Below are 21,545 nucleotides of genomic sequence, written 5' to 3'. Positions count from 1 at the left end.
AGGAGGACTGGGGTGCAGTTTCTCTATCTAGTTTAGAAATATTCTAAAGAGTGAAATCACATCCCAGTCTTTCCTGCTGCTGCAGGGCTCTGTTGGCTTAGCTGCACATGGCCAGATGCAGAATATTGGTTCAGGATGACAGTGTTAGTAAATGTCAGCAGACATTTTGCAGAACAAATCTTACTGGTTCATGTTGTGGCCTGGTGGAAATGGGCTGCCTCGTTTGCAACAGCCTCTGGTGTTTTCTAGCTTCCCAGCTCTGGCTTGATTGACAATGTTGTCCTTTCCAGGCACGGAGTTTGTGGTCGTTGAAGATGTGTCCTGCTTTGACACCAATGCCATTATTCTGAAAGGCACCACAGTGCTCACCTATAAGCCCCGGTTTGTTGATCGCCCCTTTTCAGGAAGTTTGTTTGGCATTGAGGTAAGAAGTCTATGTGTTGATCACAGCACTGCATGTTGGCTCACGAGAAAAGCATCTGGAAGATAATTTTACCTCTTAAACTTTCATTAGGGGAAGTAATTCATGGAATTGGAAGACCCTTGTCCTCTTCTCCTGTTTGTTTTCTCCCCAAATCTCCCTGGCTATTCTAATGCATGAATTCAGTCTCCCTGTGTTAGGCTATAAATATGCAGAGGGCATTTGCCTCTTTCTCTTACACCCTTTCTTCCTCAAGAAGTTCAAGGAGACTTCTTCAGTCCCTACTGCCCTGTGAGGCCCCTTGTCGTGCCCTCTCGTTCTGCAGACCTCATGCATGAAGGTGAGGCTGTGGTTCTCATTTCCCCTGCATCCCCCTCCTCACCTGGAGTGCAGCCCTGTGAAGAGCTAGGGCTTTGGGAAGGGAAACCTATTTATACAAAGTGCTAAGGATCTTATATGTTATCCTTTCAGGAAGACCTGATCTATAAAAGGGCAGCTCTGCAGAGTCCTGCCTGGCTGAAAGGAGCGCATGGATAATAGTGGTGCTTTAGGCTCTCATGTCATCTCATGAAGAAGATAATTTGTGCTGGAGTGGCCTTTGTAGCTCGAAAATGCCATTATGCAATATTAGGCCAAAAGTGCTTTGTCTCTTGTTAAGCCATGCAGTGTGGAGACAGAAGGGGAACCGTGGCAAGTTCTTGTTTCTGTCAGATGTTTGTACTTGACTCATGTCAGCTCACATTCCCCATGCCATACTGTTAGCATATTGGTCAGGGTTCCTTTTGCTTTATGATTAGACTTTTCATGCCCTTTTCTTTCCAGTGGTATTGCTCAAAGTTTGAACGAATAAAACTTATTTTCACTGTTAGGAGTATGTGGTTTATGGTTTTGAGACAAACAGTGGAATAAGGCCTGTAGGGACTCTACTTCTTGACCACTTGTTTCTCTCTTGTAAAGAAACCTCCGTTTGAGAGGAAGGATTTGCATGCTGGTGTGATGTGAGTTGATCATGAAATTGCAATTCATCTGCCTTCCAAGCCACCACAATACTAGCTTTGAATGGAGAATCTTGGTGATTGATTAATGAACTGTCAGGTACAATTGGGTTTTGTGTAGCAGAAACCCCTGAAGGAAAAAGGAAAATGAAACTTTTCTGCTCTAAAGTCTTAGGACAACTACATGGCAAAATATTTGAGATTGCTGGAAACTCCTTTCAGTCCTGCCTTTTAGACAGCACAATTGGGTCTGAATTTTAAGACCAGCTTGATAAATCATTGGGGGAGAATTTATAGCTTATGAATTTTGAATTTTGAATATGGCAAAGGACCTTGGTGTCACATGTTTTTCAACAGCACTAGGGTGTGCCCCAGAAAGGTGGTGGAGGGGGTGAAGGGGTAAGAAGGACCCAAGTGATGGCTGTTTTCTTTCCTCTGCGCTCTTCCTGAGCATGCAAAATAATTTGGTCCTAGAATTGGAGTCCTTTCTCCCTCTCTCCCTTCTTTCTCTCTCCCAATGAATGTATTTATTTTTTAACCTTTTATTATAGAACATTTCAAATATATACAAAGTAAACAGAATAATATAATGAACTCCATATGTACCTATCACCCAGCTTTAATAATGTATTTATTTTTAATTATGAAAATATCATGGGGAGGGGAAATAACCTATCAAAAATCGTATATGATTTCTGTGGACATTTTGGTGTGTTTCTTTCCTTCAAGTCGGGGAGTAACATTATTTTGGGTTGTATTTTCACACAGTCTGTGTTGTAACTGTCTTCTTACAATCTGTGTGGTCTTTTTTGTCATTTTTTAAATGGCTGCAAATACTCCATTGAGTAGATATGATATAACCTTGGCTGCTCTTAATTTTTTTTAACTATTAAATAATGGTTTAGTGAATCTTTTTTTTTTTTTTTTTTGCTAGTTCCTAGAGAGAAGTAGGATTATTGGATCAAAGGGTGTGAGATTCGTAAGGCTTTTGGGATGTATTGCTAAACTGCCTTTTCCTCTGGGTGAACCACTGCCTGTGCTCTCGGCAGCGGTGGGGGGCCTCACTCTTCACAGTATTTATTTCAGCAGTTGTTACAGGTCTTGGGATAACACATGGCCGACGGCTTCTGAGTTAGCCTCTTTGTGCTGATAGTTGGACCCTTCCTCAATCAGACATTAATTCTCGCCATATTGCATTTCATTCTCTAGGTGTTTTCATGCCGACTGGGGAATGAGCAAGATACAGCTCTTTCAATTGTGGATCCCGTACAAATTCAAGTGGAGTTGGTGGGGAATTCTTCTTATCAAAATAGTTCAGGATTGATGGATGCATTCAATAGTGAAGATTTCCCACCTGTCCTGGAGGTAATGATGCAAAATCTGTGTAATATGTTGATACGCTCTCAAACAGTTTCCTATGCAGGCGTACTTACTTACTCTGAGCCCAACAACCTCTTTTTTTTTTTTTTGAGATGGAGTGTCGCTCTGTCGCCCGGGCTGGAGTGCAGTGGCGCAATCTCAGCTCACTGCAGGTTCACGCCATTCTCCTGCCTCAGCCTCCCGAGTAACTGGGACTACAGGCACCCGCCACCACGCCTGGCTAATTTTTTGTATTTTTAGTAGAGACGGGGTTTCACCGTGTTAGCCAGGATGGTCTCTATCTCCTGTCCTCGTGATCTGCCCGTGTCGGCCTCCCAAAGTGCTGGGATTACAGGTGTGAGCCACCGCACCTGGCCCCAACAACCTCTTAGTTATTTTAGCACATACAGAATAAATATGACATTGTTTCTGTCCTAGAAGATCCTACAGTCTTGGGGAGGATGAAAGTCCTGAGTTGTCTTGTAGAATATAGAAGCTTATAGAAAGCAGAACTCAGCATAGGTAGGAATCTTGAGTGAGACTCCACGTAAGGTGGATTTGGGAGGAAGGGTAGGATGTAGATAATCAGAGAGGAGGAGGGAGAGCATTCCAAATGAATAACCTAAATTGAGTGGAAGCAGACGGTCTAACTAGAGCAAAGAACTATGTAGGGAAGTAAGGAGGATTCAAGGTGAAGCAAGGGAAGGCAGGCTTGAGAATTGGGCATTTGATTTCCTTGGTTGAATGGAGATAATTAATCAATCCATTTGAACCATAGGAGGTTAAAAAAGAAAAGCCATTCTGATATTTATGTATTTATTTATTTAGTTTTTTGAGATGGAGCCTTGCTGTGTCACCCAGGCTGTAGTGCAGTGGTGCAATCTCGGCTCACTGCAAGCTCCACCTCCTGGGTTCACGCCATTCTCCTGCCTCAGCCTCCCAAGTAGCTGGGACTACAGGTGCCCGCCACCATGCCTGACTAATTTTTTGTATTTTTAGTAGAGACGGAGTTTCACCTTGTTAGCCAGGATGGTCTCGATCTCCTGACCTCAGAATTGCCCACCTTGGCCTCCCAAAGTGCTGGGATTACAGGCGTGAGCCACCATGCCCGGCCGGACTTTTTTTTTCCTCCCGGAAAAAAAAAAAATTAGTTAATAAAACACCATTTTCAGACATTGAGACAGCCATCCAGAGTGCTCATTTGTGCACTAGTCTGGTTTTGGTGTCTGCACTGCCTGTACCAGAGGTAGCTGTACTGTTCATTTCTCAGTAAGACTGGATTTCAGGAAGTAGTGGCAAACTTGACTCATTTAAGCTATGTTTGAATAAAGAAGAGATAAATTTTGTTGGTTGGTCATTTTGTTTGAGAGATTTAAAAAATTAAATAGATCCATGCAAAAGGGATTAAGAAATGTTGCTGATAGGTGCTCCTTTCTCCCCCAGAGCCATCTTTGGTCCTCTGCTTTAATGATTAATACACTTGTATGAAAATCATCCTGCTGAAATACTAATTGCTCTAGTAATTATCCTAGCTTAGTATTTTTTACGTGGTGCAGTTTTGTGACCATTTGACCTCATAGTTGAGACATATTACCTTATGGTTATTAGTGCTTAATTTCAAGATCTTTGCAATCTTTTAAATGAGAAATTTGGTGCAGTATCTGTTGGACTTTTAGAACTTGAAATAGGAATTACATCTGTAAGTGATATGGATGCAAAACCACTGCAGCTTTAAAAAATTGCTACCTTTTTTACATTTTGTTAGATTCAGTTACAAGCCCTGGATATCAGACTTTCCTATAATGATGTTCAGCTGTTTCTTGCCATTGCAAAATCCATCCCAGAGCAAGCTAATGCTGCAGTGCCAGACTCAGTGGCCCTGGCGTCAGACTCTGTTGAAAGTTACCTTCCAGGTGCATCTCGCGTTGGAGAGGAAATCAGAGAAGGGACAAGACACACGTTAGATCCTGTCTTGGGTAGGTGTTTAACTATAAAACCCACTCAGTCTTGCTCATTACACTTCTTCTTTTTGACTCTTAAAATTTTCTTTTGCACAATTAAATTGTTCATAATTTAATTGTATGTCATTAAGTATAACTGTAAGTCCTAAGTATGACTCTCTCATTTTTTAAAATTTAAAAACCAACAAAACATCCCTAACCAACTACTCCACTATTTTTCCTCTTTCCTGGATAATGCCAAAGTTGAGTTTTAAGCTTTGAGAGTTCTCCTCTGAAGTTATATGAGTAACACTAAGTTTTATTTTTAAACTTTTATTATTAATTTATTGGTTTATTTTGAGACAGGGTCTTGCTCTGTCACCCAGGTTGGAGAGCAGTGGTGTGATCATAGCTCATTGCAGCCTCAAACTCCTGGGCCCAAGCTATCTTCCCTCCTCAGCCTCCTGAGTAGCTGGGAGGGACTACAGGTGTGTGCCACCATGCCTCACTAATTTTTAATATTTTTTTGTAGAGACGGGGTCTTGCTATTTTTCCCAGGCTGGTCTTGAGTTCCTGATCTCAAGTAGTCCCCCTACCTTAGCCTCCCAAAGTGTTGGGATTACAGGTGTGAACCACTGTGCCCACCCCTAATTTTAAGCTGTTTACAGGGGAAAATGTAGGGGCCAGATGGGAAATAGACCTTTCCCCCCAATTCCTGGCAAGGACATCACTTTAAAAACACAGTCAATATGAGGAAAAGACTCAAAGATTTCAGGGTACACTTGATTGAACTCTCCAATTAGGAGTCCAGTTTTGCTTAGCGAAATGAAATGTTTTAGTCACAGGTTTTTGAATTTCTTTTCTTTTTTTCTAAAATTAGTTTGTAGATTAATTTACATAAAATTATTTATGAAAATTATATGCTATTTATTTCCTAGAGTTACAGCTGGCTAGGCTGCAGGAGCTGGGATTCAGCATGGATGATTGTCGCAAAGCTCTTTTGGTGTGTCAAGGTAATTTGAACAGGATTCTGTTACCCATTGTTTATCTTGATGATATGCTTCCTTCCCATTTCCTCTCTTGCTGCCACAAGGCGACTTAGAGAGCTGAGTGTGTTTGGAGGACCCTTTATGTGTTTTCTCTGGACTGCATATCATCTTAGGTCAGTAATAATGACGTCGTCCAGGCTGGAGTGCAGTGGCGCCATCTCAGCTCACTGCAGCCTCTGCCTACCCAGTTCAAGCCATTCTCCTGCCTCAGCCTCCTGAGGACCTGGGGTTATAGGCATGCACCACCACACCTAGGTAATTTTTGTATTTTTAGTATAGATGGGGGTTTCACCATGTTAGCCAGACTAGTCTCGAACTTCTGACCTCAAGTGATCCGCCCACCTTGGCCTGCCAAAGTGCTGGGATGACAGGCAGCAGTCTTTTATAGTGGATAAGAATTTGGGCTCTGAGGCCGGATGCAGTGGCTCATGCCTATAATCCCAACACTCTGGGAGGCAGAGGCAGACGGATCGCCTGAGGTCAGGAGTTTGAAACCAGTCTGGCCAATATGGTGAAATCCCGTCTCTACCAAAAGTACAAAAAAAAAAAGAAATTAGCTGCGCATGGTGGTGCACACCTGTAGTCCCAGCTACTCAGGAGGCTGAGGCAGGAGAATCGCTTGAACCGGGGAGGCGAAGGTTACAGTGAGCCAAGATCATGCCCCTGCACTACAGCCTAGGCAACAGAGTGAGACTGTCTCAAAAAAATAAAGGGCTCTGGAGCTGACTGACTGGGTTCAGATCCTTACTCTCTGCCACTACTTATTAATGACTTCGGGAAGTGGCTTTGACCTCTGTGAACCAGTGCTTCCTTATCTGTGGAAAGAAGATAAGAGGCTGCCTCCCTCAGAGATTTGATGTAAGTAAATTACTATATGCAAAGCACTAAGAAAGTGCTAGCACATAGTAAGTGCTCTATAAATGTTAGCCACTGTTACTAGTGGTCATACTAATGGTGGTGATACTGATAATTATGACCATTTATTGAGGTCCTGTATGCCTATCTTTGTGTTGTCTTGTTGCATCCTCTTCATAGCCCTTGGAGGCAGACATTATTATTCCCACTTGAGATGAGGAAACCAGCTCAGACTGGAACTGCTTAAGTAAACTTGTTTGAGGTCACATTTTAGTCCCCTATGATGGGCTTAAAGCCAGGTCTACCTGCCTCCTAAATCTGTGTTCTTTCTACTCCATCTCACTTGCTCTCTATCTCTATGTTTCCCTTTCTCTTCAAAAAGAGAAATACAGCACAGGCTGCATTTCCTTCCATCTTTTTTCTCCCTTTTTTTAAGAGACAAGGTCTCACTGTGTTGCCCAGGCTGGAATGCAATCATAGCTATACTGTAATCATAGCTCACTGCAGCCTCCGGCTCCTGGGCTCAAGCAATCTTCCTGCCTCAGCCTCCTTTCCAGTCTTTACACTTGTGTGTACTTTCTCTCTTTCTACTTCTCTTTTTTTTTTTTTTTTTTTTTGAGACAGACTCTCGCTCTGTTGCCCAGGCTGGAGTATGGTGGCGCCATCTCGGCTCACTGCAACCTCTGCCTCCCAGGTTCAAGTGATACTCCTACCTCTGTCTTCCAAGTAACTGGGATTACAGGCGCCTGCCATCACGCCCAGCTAATTTTTGTATTTTCAGTAGAGACGGGGTTTCACTTTTTTGAACAGGCTGGTCTCAAACTCCTGACCTTGTGATCCGCCCGCCTCGGCCTCCCAAAGTGTTGGGATTATAGGCGTGAGCCACTGCACCCGGCCTCTTTCTACTTCTCTACCTACTGTGGACAGTATATCCAACACACACACATGCACACATTAAATTTTTAATGTACTGATAGATTCTGTTGCTAATACAATTTTATAGTCTTTTAAAAATATTTTATTGAATTATGATTGTAATTTTGTTATGATATACTTAATATATCAACAGCATCTTCCCATGTCATTGAAATTATTTATCAACAGTGATCTTTTTACATTGACTCTAAGGATGTAGTATAATTTACTTAATCGTTCTTCACTTGTTATTCATTCAATATTATACACACTTATATATAGTAAACATTTTTTGGTGTGAACTTTTGTCTGTGCCTTTTAATGTATCCTTGGTAGAGAGATCTATATTTTAAATACCGGACCAAAAGGTATAGATATATTTTTTCAGGCTCTTTACTTGACTTCTTTCTTTTTTATTTTTCAATTTTAATTTTTTAAAATTTTCTTGGGGCTCTTGAGTTGACAAATCTTTTTCTAAAAAAAATTGTATCTGGGTTAAATTCCAGCCAATCTATTTGTGAAAAGGCTTGTTTCATGACATACTCTTTTACATTAGCTTACCTTTTAGATTCTGAAAAAAATGAAGGTAGACCTAGTTCTCATGTGTTCCATGGTTTTGTTTTACTCAGTCATCATTAGTTTTTGGTTTAATTAATTTTATACCCCTTAATGTTTACTTTTCCTGTGCTTTTTACTCTTTCTTTAACAATTGGAGCACCTTTTTTTTTTTTTTTTTGATTTTTTTATTAAAGTTCTGAGAACCTTTTGGAATTTTTTTTTTTTTAATTTTAATTTTAGATACAGGGTTTTGCTCTGTTGCCCAGGCTGGAGTGTAGTGGTGGCGTGATGATCATGGCTCACTCTAGCTTCAAACTCCTAGGCTCAAATGATCCTTCCACCTAAGTCTCCTGAGTAGCTGGGACTACAGGATGTGCTACCATAACTAGCTAATTTTTAGATTTTTTTTGTAGAGATGGGATCTTGCTATGTTGCCCAGGCTGGTCTCAAATTTCTGACCTAAAGTTATCTTCTCACCTAAACCTCCCAAAGCATTGGGATTATAGGCATTAGCCACTGTGCTTGGCCTCTTTTTTGTTATTATTATTATTTTTTTTTTTTGAGGCATAGTTTCGCTCTTGTTGCCCAAGCTGGAGTACAATGGTGCAATCTTGGCTCCCTGCAGCCTCCGCCTCCTGGGTGTGAGCGATTCTCCTGTCTCAGCCTCCCGAGTAGCTGAGATTACGGCCACATGCCACCACGCCCGGCTAGTTTTTTGTATTTTTATTAGAAACGGGGTTTCACCATGTTAGCCAGGCTGGTCTCGAACTCCTGACCTCAGGTGATCTGCCCGCCTTGGCCTCCCAAGGTGCTGGGATTACAGGCGTGAGCCACCATGCCCAGCCTCTCTTTGGTAATTTTTATTCCTTTTCTTTTTTTTTTTTTTGAGATGGAGTCTCGCTCTGTTGCCAGCCTGGGGTGCAGTGGCACAATCTTGGCTCACTGCAACCTCTGCCTCCCGGGTTCAAGCGATTCTCCTGCCTCAGCTACTCTCCTGAGTAGCTGGCATTACAGGCACGTGCCACCATGCCCAGATAATTTTTGTTATTTTTAGTAGAGACAGGATTTCACCATGTTGGCCAGGATGGTCTCGATCTCCTGACCTCATGTTCCGTCCACCTCGGCCTCCCAAAGTGCTGGGATTACAGTCATGAGCCACTGCACCTGACCGGTAATTTTTATTTCTTTAGTAGATAAAACTTAATTCCATCAGTAATGAATATGATAATAGCAACTAATGTTTATCTGTAATGTAGATAATAGCAGATAATGTTTATTACATGCCAGGCTTCACTCTGAGAACTTTCCATGTACTCATTCTTCCCTCTTCCTGTCAGTCCTTTTAAGTGGGTGTTGTAGGGCACAAAGAGATCAAATAACTTGCCCAAGAGCCAGCAGCTGGTAAGGGCGGAACAGGACCTGAAGCCGGGCCATCTTGCTTTGGAGCCCATGCCCTCAGCTACTTACACTGTCCCTGGTACTGGCCTCTGGTGACTTACAAGTATGGGGTGGCATTACTTCTCTTTTCTTTTTTGGGAGGAGGGAGACTTCAGCAATCTGGTTGTATTCAAGAGGTGATTAGTAATGGTTACATATTACACACATGCAGTTCTCGCATTGCTCTGTGTTCTCAAGGCATTTGCGTTTGGTTGAGAAGGCACAGTATACACAAAGTAAGATATTTGAGAACAATTACAAAGCAGTACATCAATATATTTGCAAAACTACATAGTGAAGATTAAGTACTTAGGTACCAAGTGGCACCGTGTCTGGATCCTCTCCTGTCCTCTTCTCTCCTCTCCTTCAACAGATGGCATGGTAGAGAGGGATGGCTTCCTGGAGGCATTTTGGGCCAGATCATGAAAGGTGTGGTAAATTTGAGTGGAAGGTGTGCAACGAAGTGTTTGCTTAAAAGCAGGATTACTATTATGCTGGGATTCCTTCCCACCCCCCACCTCTACCCCCCCACCCTCCTTTTTTATTAAGTCCAAGAATACTTCTGGGATGAAGGCTCTCCTGGCTTCCCAGTAGGTCTCTAGAGAATTTTATTTCTCTGTTTCCTCTGTGAGTGGCCAGGGTAGCTGTGGAAGCTGGTAGAACTGATCACTTCTTAATTTCTTTGAAGGCCAATTGAAAAAGGCAGCAAGTTGGTTGTTTAAGAATGCGGAACCTCTGAAGTCTCTTTCCTTGGCCTCCACCAGCCGAGATGGCCCAGGGGCTGTGGCAGCGCCATTGATCTCTGGCGTGGAGATCAAAGCTGAGAGTGTGTGCATCTGTTTCATCGATGACTGCATGGATTGTGATGTTCCTCTCGCTGAACTCACCTTTTCCCGTGAGTGTCGTCCTGTTTTTCAGATTCATCTTGAATATTTTCAGTCATTGCTGAATTATTTGGGGCCTTTTTTTTTTAATGTTATTCATACTCTACTTAGTCATTTGGGTGAAATTTAGATAATAGTTTTACATATGTTTTTCATTATGTATATTTTAAAGCAACTTTTATTTGCCATATGTGACCTTCAGCCTATAGCTTGGGAATAGGAATGGTCTTTGATAAAATTTCCATTGTATTAACATCTCTAGCTAAATAATTCCTGATCTCTTCATTTTTCTTATCTTTTTATGTATCTAAAGATAGTGAATACTGCTAGGCATTTAACAGATAAGCTCAGAAAATAATGGTTCTGTTGTATTATCTCTTGAAAATCAAAAACAAGAATCTTACTAGAAAGTGCACTTCTGAATCTCCACCACCGGGCCGTGTGAGGGATAAAACACTATTTATATGTGAGCTGTCCTTTGCTAGAGCGGGGACCAAAGTAGGAGTACTCTGTCCTTTTTTTTTTTTTCCCCCCCCAAAGGTGAAGTCTTTCTTTGTTGCCTAAGGTTGGTCTCAAACTCGGGGGCTCAAGCAGTTCTCCTGCTTCCCGAGTGGCTAGGATTGCAGTGGTTCACCACCACTTCTGGTGGGAGTACTTTATCCTTAAGCACATCACTGCAAGCAGTGTGAGGTTGAGCTCTTTTCTTGAGGCGGAGTTTCGTTCTTGTTGCCCAGGCTGGAGTGCGGTGGTGCAACTGGCTCACCACAACCTCTGCCTCCTGGGTTCAAGAGATTCTTCAGCTTCAGCCCCCCAAGTAGCTGGGATTACAGGCATGCGCCACCACGCCCGACTAATTTTGTATTTTTAGTAGAGACAGGGTTTCTCCATGTTGGTCAGGCTGGTCTCGAACTCCTGATCTCAGGTGATCTGCCCGCCTCAGCCTCCCAAAGTACTGGGATTACAGGCATGAGCCACCGCGCCCTGCGAGGTTGAGGTTTTGAGGAGAGTAAATGAAAATGTCACTGCTCTGTTGAGTAACTTTCCATTGTTTCGATCTTGCCAGCCTCTTCTTCCTTCAAGTAAAGTTTGCTTCTGGGGCTTGAATCTGGCCTCTTGCACATTACAGAGCTTGCCCTTTCCCTGTGCTTCTAAGGCACCACCAGGGCTGCTTGGTTAAAAGTAACAACTGGAATTTTGACTGTTTCCATGAATATCTTTTCTGCAGAGACTAATTAGTTGATTTCTTATTTTTCTATGGCAATCTTACAATTTTGAGCTAATATTTATCAGAGCATGACTTCTCTAATCAGTCTTCCCATTATTCAGGTAGAAATATCTTTTTTTTTTTTTTTTTTTTTTTTGAGACAGAGTCTCGTTTTGTTGCCAGGCTGGAGTGCAGTGGTGCTATCTTGGCTCACTGCAACCTCCGCCTCCCGGGTTCAAGCAATTCTCCTGCCTCAGCCTCCCAAATACCTGGGATTACAGGCCCCTGCTACCACGCCCGGCCAATTTTTGTATTTGTAGTAGAGATGGGGTTTCACCATGTTGGCCGGGATGGTCTCAATCTCCTGACCTCATGATCCGCCCACCTTGGCCTCCCAAAGTGCTGTGATTACAGGCGTGAGCCACTGTACCTGGCCAGAAATATATTTTTTATGTTCCCACAGGCTTTGGGTATGCCTGGGTGCCAGGACTGGCACTGTGGGAAGGCAAGTGAGGCACTCGCCTCAGGCACAGAGTTTAAGAGGGTGCCAAAAAACTCAGCCATGGAGGTAAATAATATTTCAGTGCCATGTTTTTAAAACTTGATGCAAAAAAATACATGATGAACAAAATATCAGAATGTTGTGTGCTCTCCTTCGCAAGTATTAGCTCTAACATTTCTTCAATATCATTTATCTGCAAAAGGCAGTTTTGGTTGCTCCTGCCCTGCCGCTGCAGTAAGGTTTGCTTTCATTGCAGGTCTGAATTTTCTTCAGCGTGTAAGAACTAGCCCTGAAGGCTATGCCCACTTCACTCTTTCTGGAGATTATTATAACCGTGCTCTTTCAGGTCAGTATAAAACATATGTTATCATGGGATTTAAAAAACAAATTTAAACGTTTGCCTGGACCTATTGCTACATAAATTTTACATGAAGGAAAGGGCAGGAGTGGGGTGGGACAGGGAAAGATGAAAAGCAAATAGACTGCATAAACACAGAAAATAAAGATTTTCTGTTGTGCTAAAAACATATCTGATCTGTTGCAACTAAAAAGATATTTTTGGCTGAGGCGGGGGAATCACTTGAACTCGGGAGGTGGAGGTTGCAGTGAGTTGAGATCGCGCCACTGCTCTCCAGCCTGCATGACAGAGCAAGACTCTGTCTCAAAAAAAAATTTAAAAAAAAAGATGTTTTTATAGCTAATTCTTTTTGATCCTGCAGTTTGGCTTATTCTAGAATATGCCATTGCTCAATAGTGAAGGATCATTTATTTGGCCCTGAGAGTAGCTAAATTTCAAGGGAGATTTATGCCCACAAATTTTTTTTTTTTTTTTTTTTTTTTTTTGAGGTGGAGTCTCACTCTGTCACCCAGGCTGCAGTGCAATGGTGTGATCTTGGCTCACTGCAACCTCTGCCTCACGAGTTCAAGTGATTCTCCTGCCTCAGCCTCCCAAGTAGCTGGGATTACAGGCGCCTGCCACCATGCCCAGCTAATTTTTTGTATTTTTAGTAGAGACGGGGTTTCACCAGGTTGGCCAGGCTAGTCTCGAACTCCTGACCTCAGGTGTTCCACCTGCCTCAGCCTCCCAAAGTGCTGGGATTACAGGCGTGAGCCTCTACGCCCAGCCAAGCGTTTTAAACCTCAAGTCCCCTCACTCCCCACTGGGTTCGTTTGTTTTATTTGAATCTACTGAGTCGATGACACTGTATATTCTGCCCTACCTACTCTTTAAAAAAAAACAAAAACAAACAAACCACTGTTGATCAGAGCAGGCTGTTTTTTGGGAGACATAAACCTCAATAATACCGCAAGCATTTTCAGGTTTCTTTCCTTCCATTTGAAAGACCAAGGTAAGAGCCTATACAGGTTGAAATTCAGAAGCCATAATATATTAGGGCCAAGTGGTTTGAGCAGTAAACTTTTTTGCCTTAAGAAAGCTGAAAGAAGCTCTCATCGGAATTGGTAGTAGGCATGGACAGAGTAAGCAGAGTAGAGCTGGGCAGTCCAAGGTATAAACCTCCGACTGCCTGCTCCCTTTGATTTCAATAAGAAATAAGGCCTTAGGCCGGGCGCGGTGGCTCAAGCCTGTAATCCCAGCACTTTGGGAGGCCGAGACGGGCGGATCACGAGGTCAGGAGATCAAGACCATCCTGGCTAACACAGTGAAACCCCGTCTCTACTAAAAAATACAAAAATCTAGCCGGGCGAGGTAGCGGGCGCCTGTAGTCCCAGCTACTCGGGAGGCTGAGGCAGGAGAATGGCGTGAACCCGGGAGGCGGAGCTTGCAGTGAGCTGAGATCCGGCCACTGCACTCCAGCCTGGGCCACAGAGCGAGACTCTGCCAAAAAAAAAAAAAAAAAAAAAGAAATAAAGCCTTGATTTGTTGTGCTGCTGCTGAGTGTTCTCGAGTATTTATCACATTTAATTTTATGTTAGTTAACATTTTCCCTTTGTAACAGATTCACTTAATGCTAACACCCTTATTTCTTCATTGTTCAAAATGTTTCACTTTAGAATAATGGCCCAAGTCTTTCTGAGAGAAACTCTTGCATGTGGGAGCTATTTTTCTGAGAATGATTTGTTTTCTTCGGACAAATATTGCTTACTTTTAAAGTTGTATGAATACATTCAGGTCATTAAATGTCAAATGGTGTAAGGAGACTAATATACCTACTGTGTGTTACATACTGGTTTGGATTTGTTCAATGGCTGATTGTGTGAGTCTATTTAAAGATCTGCTAAAAGTTAACTGGCTTTGAAAAGTTGAGTCTTTTAAGTCACAGTGATGTACCATTTTTCACACCCAAGAAATTAGCAAAAATTAAGTGGGAGACTACTAATTATTGGAAGATATAAGCCATAGTCCCTGCTATTAGAACTATACATTAATACTACTACTTTGTAAAACAGTTTGGCATGCCCTGGTAAATTTGAGTGTAAGCATACTCAACAACCCAGCAATGTGTTGCTTCTAGCTCTGTACCGTGGAGACTGTCTTGCCTGTGTGAACTACAGATGTATATAAGGCTGCTTGTAGTAGTATTCCAATAGCAATAAAACTGCAATCAAGTGAATGTCTTTCAGAAGTAGAATGGATAAATAAATTGTATATTCATTATAATGCATGTTAATATTCAGTAGTGAAAACAGTGTACCATGGTGACCTGCATCAACGTGATGTAGCAGTAGCTCAACAGTATGCTCAAAGATGTATTGGTGAGCCAGAATAGAAACTTGAAAAAGAATGTACATGGGGATTCAGTTTATGTAAAGATCACAAACAGGACAGTCTAATAGATTCTTAAGAAAGGTATATATGCTTGGTAAAATTGTAAAGAAGAGCAAGAAAATGATTAACTAAAAATTCAAGTGAATGGTCACCTGGAGTTGGGTGGGAGAGGGTTGGTAGGAAGGAGGGGAATGAGATGGTAGGGAATGGCCCTTGGGGACTTTAATTTTCTATTTCCTAAGTTGGAGAGTGAGTAGATGAGTGTTTGTGGTATTATTTTATATGTTGTTTATATAGTCTTTATGCATATTTTAAGAAAAAGAAAAAGTTAATGAGCCTTTGTACGTACCTGTTTATTCAACCAATGTATTGGTCCTGTAACCAGGAGAATCAAATTTAGTAGCTATTTAAGACACTTTATTATTTTTCCAATCTTGGTCTGAGACTCCTTTTTCCGTCTTGAGTGTCTCAACACATCCTGCCTGTTCTTTAGTGGAAGAGGGCACATAGGCTGCCTGCCCTCCTTCCTGCCACCTCTGGAAGACCATTGTGGGAGTACATATATGCCCTTCCACTTGTGTCCTCTGAACAATGCAGACATCTGTAGGGTGACCTGTAGCTGAAGGTGGTTGGTGCTTTTGTTGTGGAATTGAATTGGAAGTAGAAAGCTATTAAGCTCCAGTTTGTCCTTGCTGAACATTTGCGAGCAGTGTTCCCCTGTAAACTCTTGATATCTGCTGAACAGATGTCTTATTTCCTGTGTTCTTTTAGGCTGGGAGCCATTTATTGAGCCTTGGCCTTGCTCTGTATCCTGGCAACAGCAGGCAGCTAGTCGTCTTCATCCTCCTCGACTGAAGCTAGAAGCCAAGGCCAAACCTCGTTTGGATATCAATATCACTTCTGTGCTAATTGGTGAGTAGAAAGTTGTCTTTCATGATACCTTTCTGTATCTAAGCTCTGAGTCTGGAAGACTGTTAATCCTAGTTTAGCACATACTTGGGCCTGTACCAGGCATCACTTCTTCATCCTGACTGCTTTCCTGATCAACCCTAATAGCCTCTTGTTTCTCAACCGGTTTCTCCAGCGTTGGCATCCCATAAGGATGCTCTCAGTGGTTAAGCAAGAACTTAGGTTACTTGGGAAACATAAATGGCCATGTTGGACTTTCTCCTCATAATGCTTGGTCACTAGAGTTTATTAAATGTCCTGGAAGTGAGTTTAGATTAACTTTGCTTAAGCTGTTCATGGAATAATTCTTAAAAGGTGTGATTTTGACCATATCTTTATAGTAGAATAAATTGCCTTTGTTGTTTCCCATTATCATTTTGAACTAACTCTGAAAATGACTTGCTTAAGGGTTGCCAGGTTAATGGTGTGTTATCTAAAAGTATCTTTGATATGATATGTACTGATATGTATATGTACTTTGATATGATATGTACATTTCAGTGTATGGATTCAATGTTGTGAATAAGAACTGCTCTATTCTTGTATTTCTGCCATCTAAAAGGAAAGCAAATATAATCATACAATCGAGTAGTGTATACCTTCACTGTGAAAACTCACATTCATTGTTTGATTTATTGATCTCCATGATCTGATTTTGGAATTACTATGCTTCATCCTTGAGCAATAACATACACTATTGCAAATTGTGAACTTTCTTTGGTGTGTATGTTGGATTGAGGCTTTTAGAATATCCACTTCCTTATGCATGTCAGAGTAGGATGGAAAGAATGTATTGTGAAATGAGACCATAAGTTTGTTGACAGCCCCCAAATTTAAAACCACTGTTTTATATGATCAGATTTCATCTACTAATTTGCCTGGTTATTAATATCACCTAGAAAATAGTAAATTGACCCTGTGATCTCTCTAAACTGTAATGTTTTGACTCCTACATTGTTTCTCACAACATCTCTTACTCTAGAAGGTTAGAGAAAGTTTGTGGTCGTCTTTTGAAAAGCTGCAGTAAACAAGAACTTACCTAAAGGGTTCTTACTGGTATTTCTGATGAGCACAGTATATGTCTCTTTAAGAATATCTTCTGGCTGTGCACATTGGCTCATGCTTGTAATCCCAGGTCTTTGGGAAGCCAAGATGGGAGGCTCACTTGAGGCCAGAAGTTCCAGACCAGCCTGGGCAACATTGTGAGACCTTGTCTCTACAAAAATAAACAATTAGCTGGACATAGTGGCGTGCATCTGTAGTCCCAGCTACTCAGGAGGCTGAGGTGGAAGGATCACTTGAGCACAGGAGTTCAAGGTTACAGTGAGCTATGATCGTGCCAGTGTACTCCAGCCTTGGAGATGGAGCAAGACCCTGTCTCTAAAAACACCAGCCAAACAAAAAATCTTCCAAAAGGCATTCTTGTCAGTGGTAAAATTTGTTTTGTTTTTTCACCTTCAATTCCTTATTCCAAATACTGTTCTGAAACCCAGAAACGTTGCTGTGACCTCTTAGTGTTTAAATAAATATTACGTCTGTAGCCAAGTGTTGTAATTGAAAACCAGAAACCAATAATTCTTCTTCCAAAAAGTATAACATCTTAATTAGTATAAAAGATCTTCATCCGGGTGTGTTGCACTGTAATTATTTTTGTTAACCTGCTATCTGCATTGTAATTCTCTCACAGAAGTAAAACTATCTGTAGAGAATTGTCTGCTGAATTTTAGCCTCTGGAGTGCAGTGGCATGATCTCGGCTCACTGCAACCTCCACCTCCCAGGTTCAAGCGATTGTCCCGCCTCAGCCTACTGAGTAGCCGGGATTACAGGCTCATGCCACCACGCCCACATAATTTTTGTATTTTTAGTAGAGATGGGGTTTTGCTACGTGGGCCAGGCTGGTCTCAAACTCCTGGACTCAAGTGATCCGCCCGCCTCAGCCTCCCAAAGTGCTGAGATTACAGGCATGAGCCACCGTGCCCGGCCTCCATATAAATTTTAGATTCAGCTTTTAAAATTCCACAAAATGCCCTATAGGTATTTTGATGGGGATTGTATTGAATGTATAGATTGGTTTGAAGAGAGTTTTGTGGCGATGGTTGCCTGTTCATGGTAACCTCTTTCAGTGGAGCGTGAGGCTCTCCAGGGCACAGACTTCCTCAGAATCTAGCGCAGGCCAGGCATGTAATGAGACACTCAATAAAAGCTTGTTTTGTGGAATTGAAATTATTTGACTTGAACCTTCTATCTTTTTTACTTCTCTTAAAATCTCTGGGGGATTCTTTCTAGACCAGTATGTAAGTACCAAGGAATCGTGGATGGCAGATTACTGTAAAGATGACAAGGAAATAGAGTCAACTAAATCAGAAGACTGGATGGGCTCTTCGGTGGATCCTCCATGTTTTGGACAAAGTAAGAGTTTTCACTACACATGTTTAACTAAATCATTTTTGACCTACAAAGCAATGCTTCACTGAGAAATTCACATGGAACCATCATTCTGCGTGGAAAAACCTACAGGAAATTCTGTCTGTCTTCTATAGTTCTGTTTTAGTCTTTGCAGGAGACAGTTTTCTGGCATGAACTACTGAACTTATAAATGTGGGCTGTAATTCCACCTTTGCGGGGGAGAAAAGATCTGCAACACGTAATTCCTCAGTCCTGGTAATAATGCACTGAACTGGTGCACCTGAGAGTGCATCAGGATCAGCTGTGGTTTGTGTTTTACTCCGCACAACATTGATTTTCTAATTGATTGGATTTTTTGGACCAGATTTTTAAAAGCATCTAAAATGGTCTTCTAAATCTAGAGAGAGAGGGTTTGGACATAGTCTTGAAAAGAGGGTGAGCAGGAGCCCATGTGGAAAAAGTTGTTAAAAAGGGAGCCCTGTGCTGTTTATAAAAGAATTGAATGCCCTGCCTCTTGAAGAAAGAGGAGTCAGCTTGCTCTCTGTTGGTGATGCTTTCTTTCCTTATTTAATGGCTCGCCAGCTCTGTTTTCCTCGGAGCTGGGGAGATGGTGATGGACAACTGCATGGTCTTAGTTGTTCCACAAGCCATTGTCATCCAAATTCAACTCAGCTCCAACTCTTAGAATGTGGTTTCTTTGGGGAGTCTTGGCTGGACTTCACATAGCTCATGAATACTTAAATATTCCATCTGGTCTGCAAACGTGTCATGGGAAGATGGGTGTTCTTAGTGTATGAAGTAATTGTACTGGTTCATCTCTCCTCAGGGTGTATAAGTGGACTTTCTATCTGCCTTGTACTTCTAGAAAGAGACACAAAGAAATGTCAGCTGTGCTTGTTCTCTGTTTTCCCAGGCTGTTGCTTCTGAGTCTCAAGGTCATTACTTAGGAGCCAGGGCTTTTCAGATATTGTCAGCTTGGATTTTGGCTCCTCCTCCAACCTTCCCAATTTGTGTGTCAAGAAAATGTAACATAGTCTACCCAGAAGACTCTAAATAATTTTTGTAATATGTCCAAGAGAGTATGTTTCTAAAACATTATTCATGCAGGGGCATCTTCATTTCAGAGTCTAAAACTCTAGCAAGGCCTAGTCTGCAAGATTCTGATGAAAGATTTTCTTGTCCCTCTCTTTCTTCTTTCCTTCCTCCCTCCCTGCCTCCCTCTCTTCCTTCCTTTTTAAAAGTTTTGTCCCTCTCTCTCTTTAGTTAAAAAGCTTCCTCATCTATATTAAATGCTGGTGCTGAGTTAAAGCTTGATTTTTATTTATTTAAAGATTTTTATGATTACTTAGGCTTATAAAAGTGTAATATATCTTTTTAATAAGACATAACTTGAATATGCGTAAAGCTCCAAACCTCTTTTCTTATTGGAAATTCCTGGATGGTAGTATAGCACCTTCCAGGATTGTATTCTTTTAGCAGGCCTACTAAAATGATCGTTGGGAATTTATTTTGAAAGCAAGTAGGTTTCAGCCTTGTTGAACTAATCACGAACGTTCAGGTCTTATTCAAGAACAGTAAGTCATATTTCCTCAAAAGTTAAGCTTTTTATTCAGACCAGCCTTAAAATGAACCCTTGGGCATAGCCCTTAACATGAAATTTAGCCTAAGGGACCTGCTGCTTTCTCACTGTTTCTTTATCAGGGGAAAGAAAATACCAGCCTCCTTTTGACAAAATTGTTGGCTTTGTTCAGTCAGGGCTGAGATTTTGCTGGGAAACCTGGGTGATGTGGCACTTCATTAAATTTATTAGTTTTGTATTCCAAGGACATTTTATGAAAATATCAAATATTCTGAAAACTTCCATGCTTGATTTTAGAATTTAAATAAACACTATGAGACAACTCCTTGGTAGAGATTGTTTAAATTTGGAACACATACTGTCTCTTCCCCTGAATTTTTGAGATCCCGTGAGACTGGCATTTTACTTCTGTGTTTTACCAGTTGGAATGGAGCAACCTCCACTAAAATCTGTACTGATTGATTTTTGTAACTTCTTAATGCCATTTAAGAACATAACACCTTTAAATTAAAAATCTTCAAAAGGCTTGTCATTCTGTTCAAGAGAAGGTTCAATACATATTCTTCTAATTCAGGAAAAAGAAAAAAAAAGGAGCATGCTACTTTGATCCAGCCTCCACAATAAAAACTAGTATAAAAATGTGTTCGCTTTGTCAAGTATGTCCATAACTCTTAGTAATCACTGATGGGAATGACCCTGTACTTGCATGATGCTTGCTATTTTTGTAATGTTCTCTATTTGTGCTTATCGTTTGGAAGTGAGTCTTCTTATTTCACTGTATTTATTCTTAGCCTCTAACTTTGTCTCTCCTGTCTACCAGGCCTCCCCCTTGTCTACCTTAGAACTAGGAGTACAGCCAGTCTGACTAACCTAGAGCACCAGATCTATGCTAGAGGTACAGTATAGCCAAGCGAGGGCTTGCTTTATTTTCTTGTTTTAAGAACTGCCTTGTACATGAATTTTTTTTTAAATGAGTGGGAGCTGAATGGGGGTATTCCGTGTCATGAGTACTTCAGTAATAGGAAAGAACATTTCCAACTAATGAACACAGTGGTGCTTTGTATTAGCTGATTCTTACATCGTTTCCCTTCCATCTCCCTTAACTTTGGTGGAAATGGAATAAACTCCACAGTGTATGATGCAGAAATATGTTAATACAATGTCAATTAGAGGTGATTTCTCATATTGAAGAGCAAGTGGATGGAGGAACACCATGCTCCATCAAGCAGTGGTGTCACAAGTCTTAAGTTTATAAAATACCCGCTGAAGATTCCCATGGGAATGCATGGGGCTCTGAAACAGGCACTATGATAATAGGGATAGCGCAAAAAAAAAAAAAAATTCTCAGTAAATAATTGCTCAGACACAAACCTTAATTTCTTTGGATGCCAATTTTTGTGTTTAGAAGGTAAAAAAGAAAATTTTATTTCTATCTCTGACCCTTGAAAGTTTCTTGAGAAATTCACTGGTAAGTGAATATGGTAGAAAACACCATAATCATTGAGGAATTGGGGTCCCAAGATGTTCATTTTTTTGTTTTAGGGAGTGCAACTTAATCTGAATGATTTATGTGTGCACATGGCAAATTCCAGATTGTTCATCACGATTTTTTTAAATAAAAAGAGGCCACAGGAATATAGAACAGGGATGTTAATACTCAGGGTACATTGCCCTGGGTTTTTTTTTTTTCTGGACAATTTTACCAGGATGGATGTTTGAGGGAGGGCTCACGAAGAAAGTCCAGAGCTGAATCTTAATTTATTC

At 41.3% G+C, this 21,545-nt stretch overlaps 1 protein-coding gene across 5 annotated transcripts in view; it reads left to right on the top strand.

The window, feature by feature from the left end:
- LOC105473242 (vacuolar protein sorting 13 homolog D) overlaps positions 1-21,545 on the top strand; it is a 284,106-nt gene that overhangs the window by 91,055 nt on the left and 171,506 nt on the right. For 3 of the 5 annotated variants that reach the window (XM_071100469.1, XM_071100468.1, XM_071100484.1), the window contains 9 exons: positions 291-424; positions 2,626-2,781; positions 4,541-4,751; positions 5,654-5,728; positions 10,218-10,424; positions 12,376-12,465; positions 15,619-15,759; positions 18,083-18,205; positions 20,602-20,676. In XM_071100469.1, the coding sequence (XP_070956570.1) occupies positions 291-424; positions 2,626-2,781; positions 4,541-4,751; positions 5,654-5,728; positions 10,218-10,424; positions 12,376-12,465; positions 15,619-15,759; positions 18,083-18,205; positions 20,602-20,676 (1,212 nt within the window). The remainder of the gene's footprint in view (positions 1-290; positions 425-2,625; positions 2,782-4,540; positions 4,752-5,653; positions 5,729-10,217; positions 10,425-12,375; positions 12,466-15,618; positions 15,760-18,082; positions 18,206-20,601; positions 20,677-21,545) is intronic. The other 2 variants (XM_071100479.1, XM_071100476.1) reach the window with 1 other exon arrangement.

The sequence above is a fragment of the Macaca nemestrina genome, chromosome 1, assembly GCF_043159975.1.
Source record: "Macaca nemestrina isolate mMacNem1 chromosome 1, mMacNem.hap1, whole genome shotgun sequence".
Taxonomy (NCBI): domain Eukaryota; kingdom Metazoa; phylum Chordata; class Mammalia; order Primates; family Cercopithecidae; genus Macaca; species Macaca nemestrina.
The sequence above is the reverse complement of the archived record's forward strand: the minus strand, read 5'-3'. Positions and strand labels throughout refer to the sequence as shown.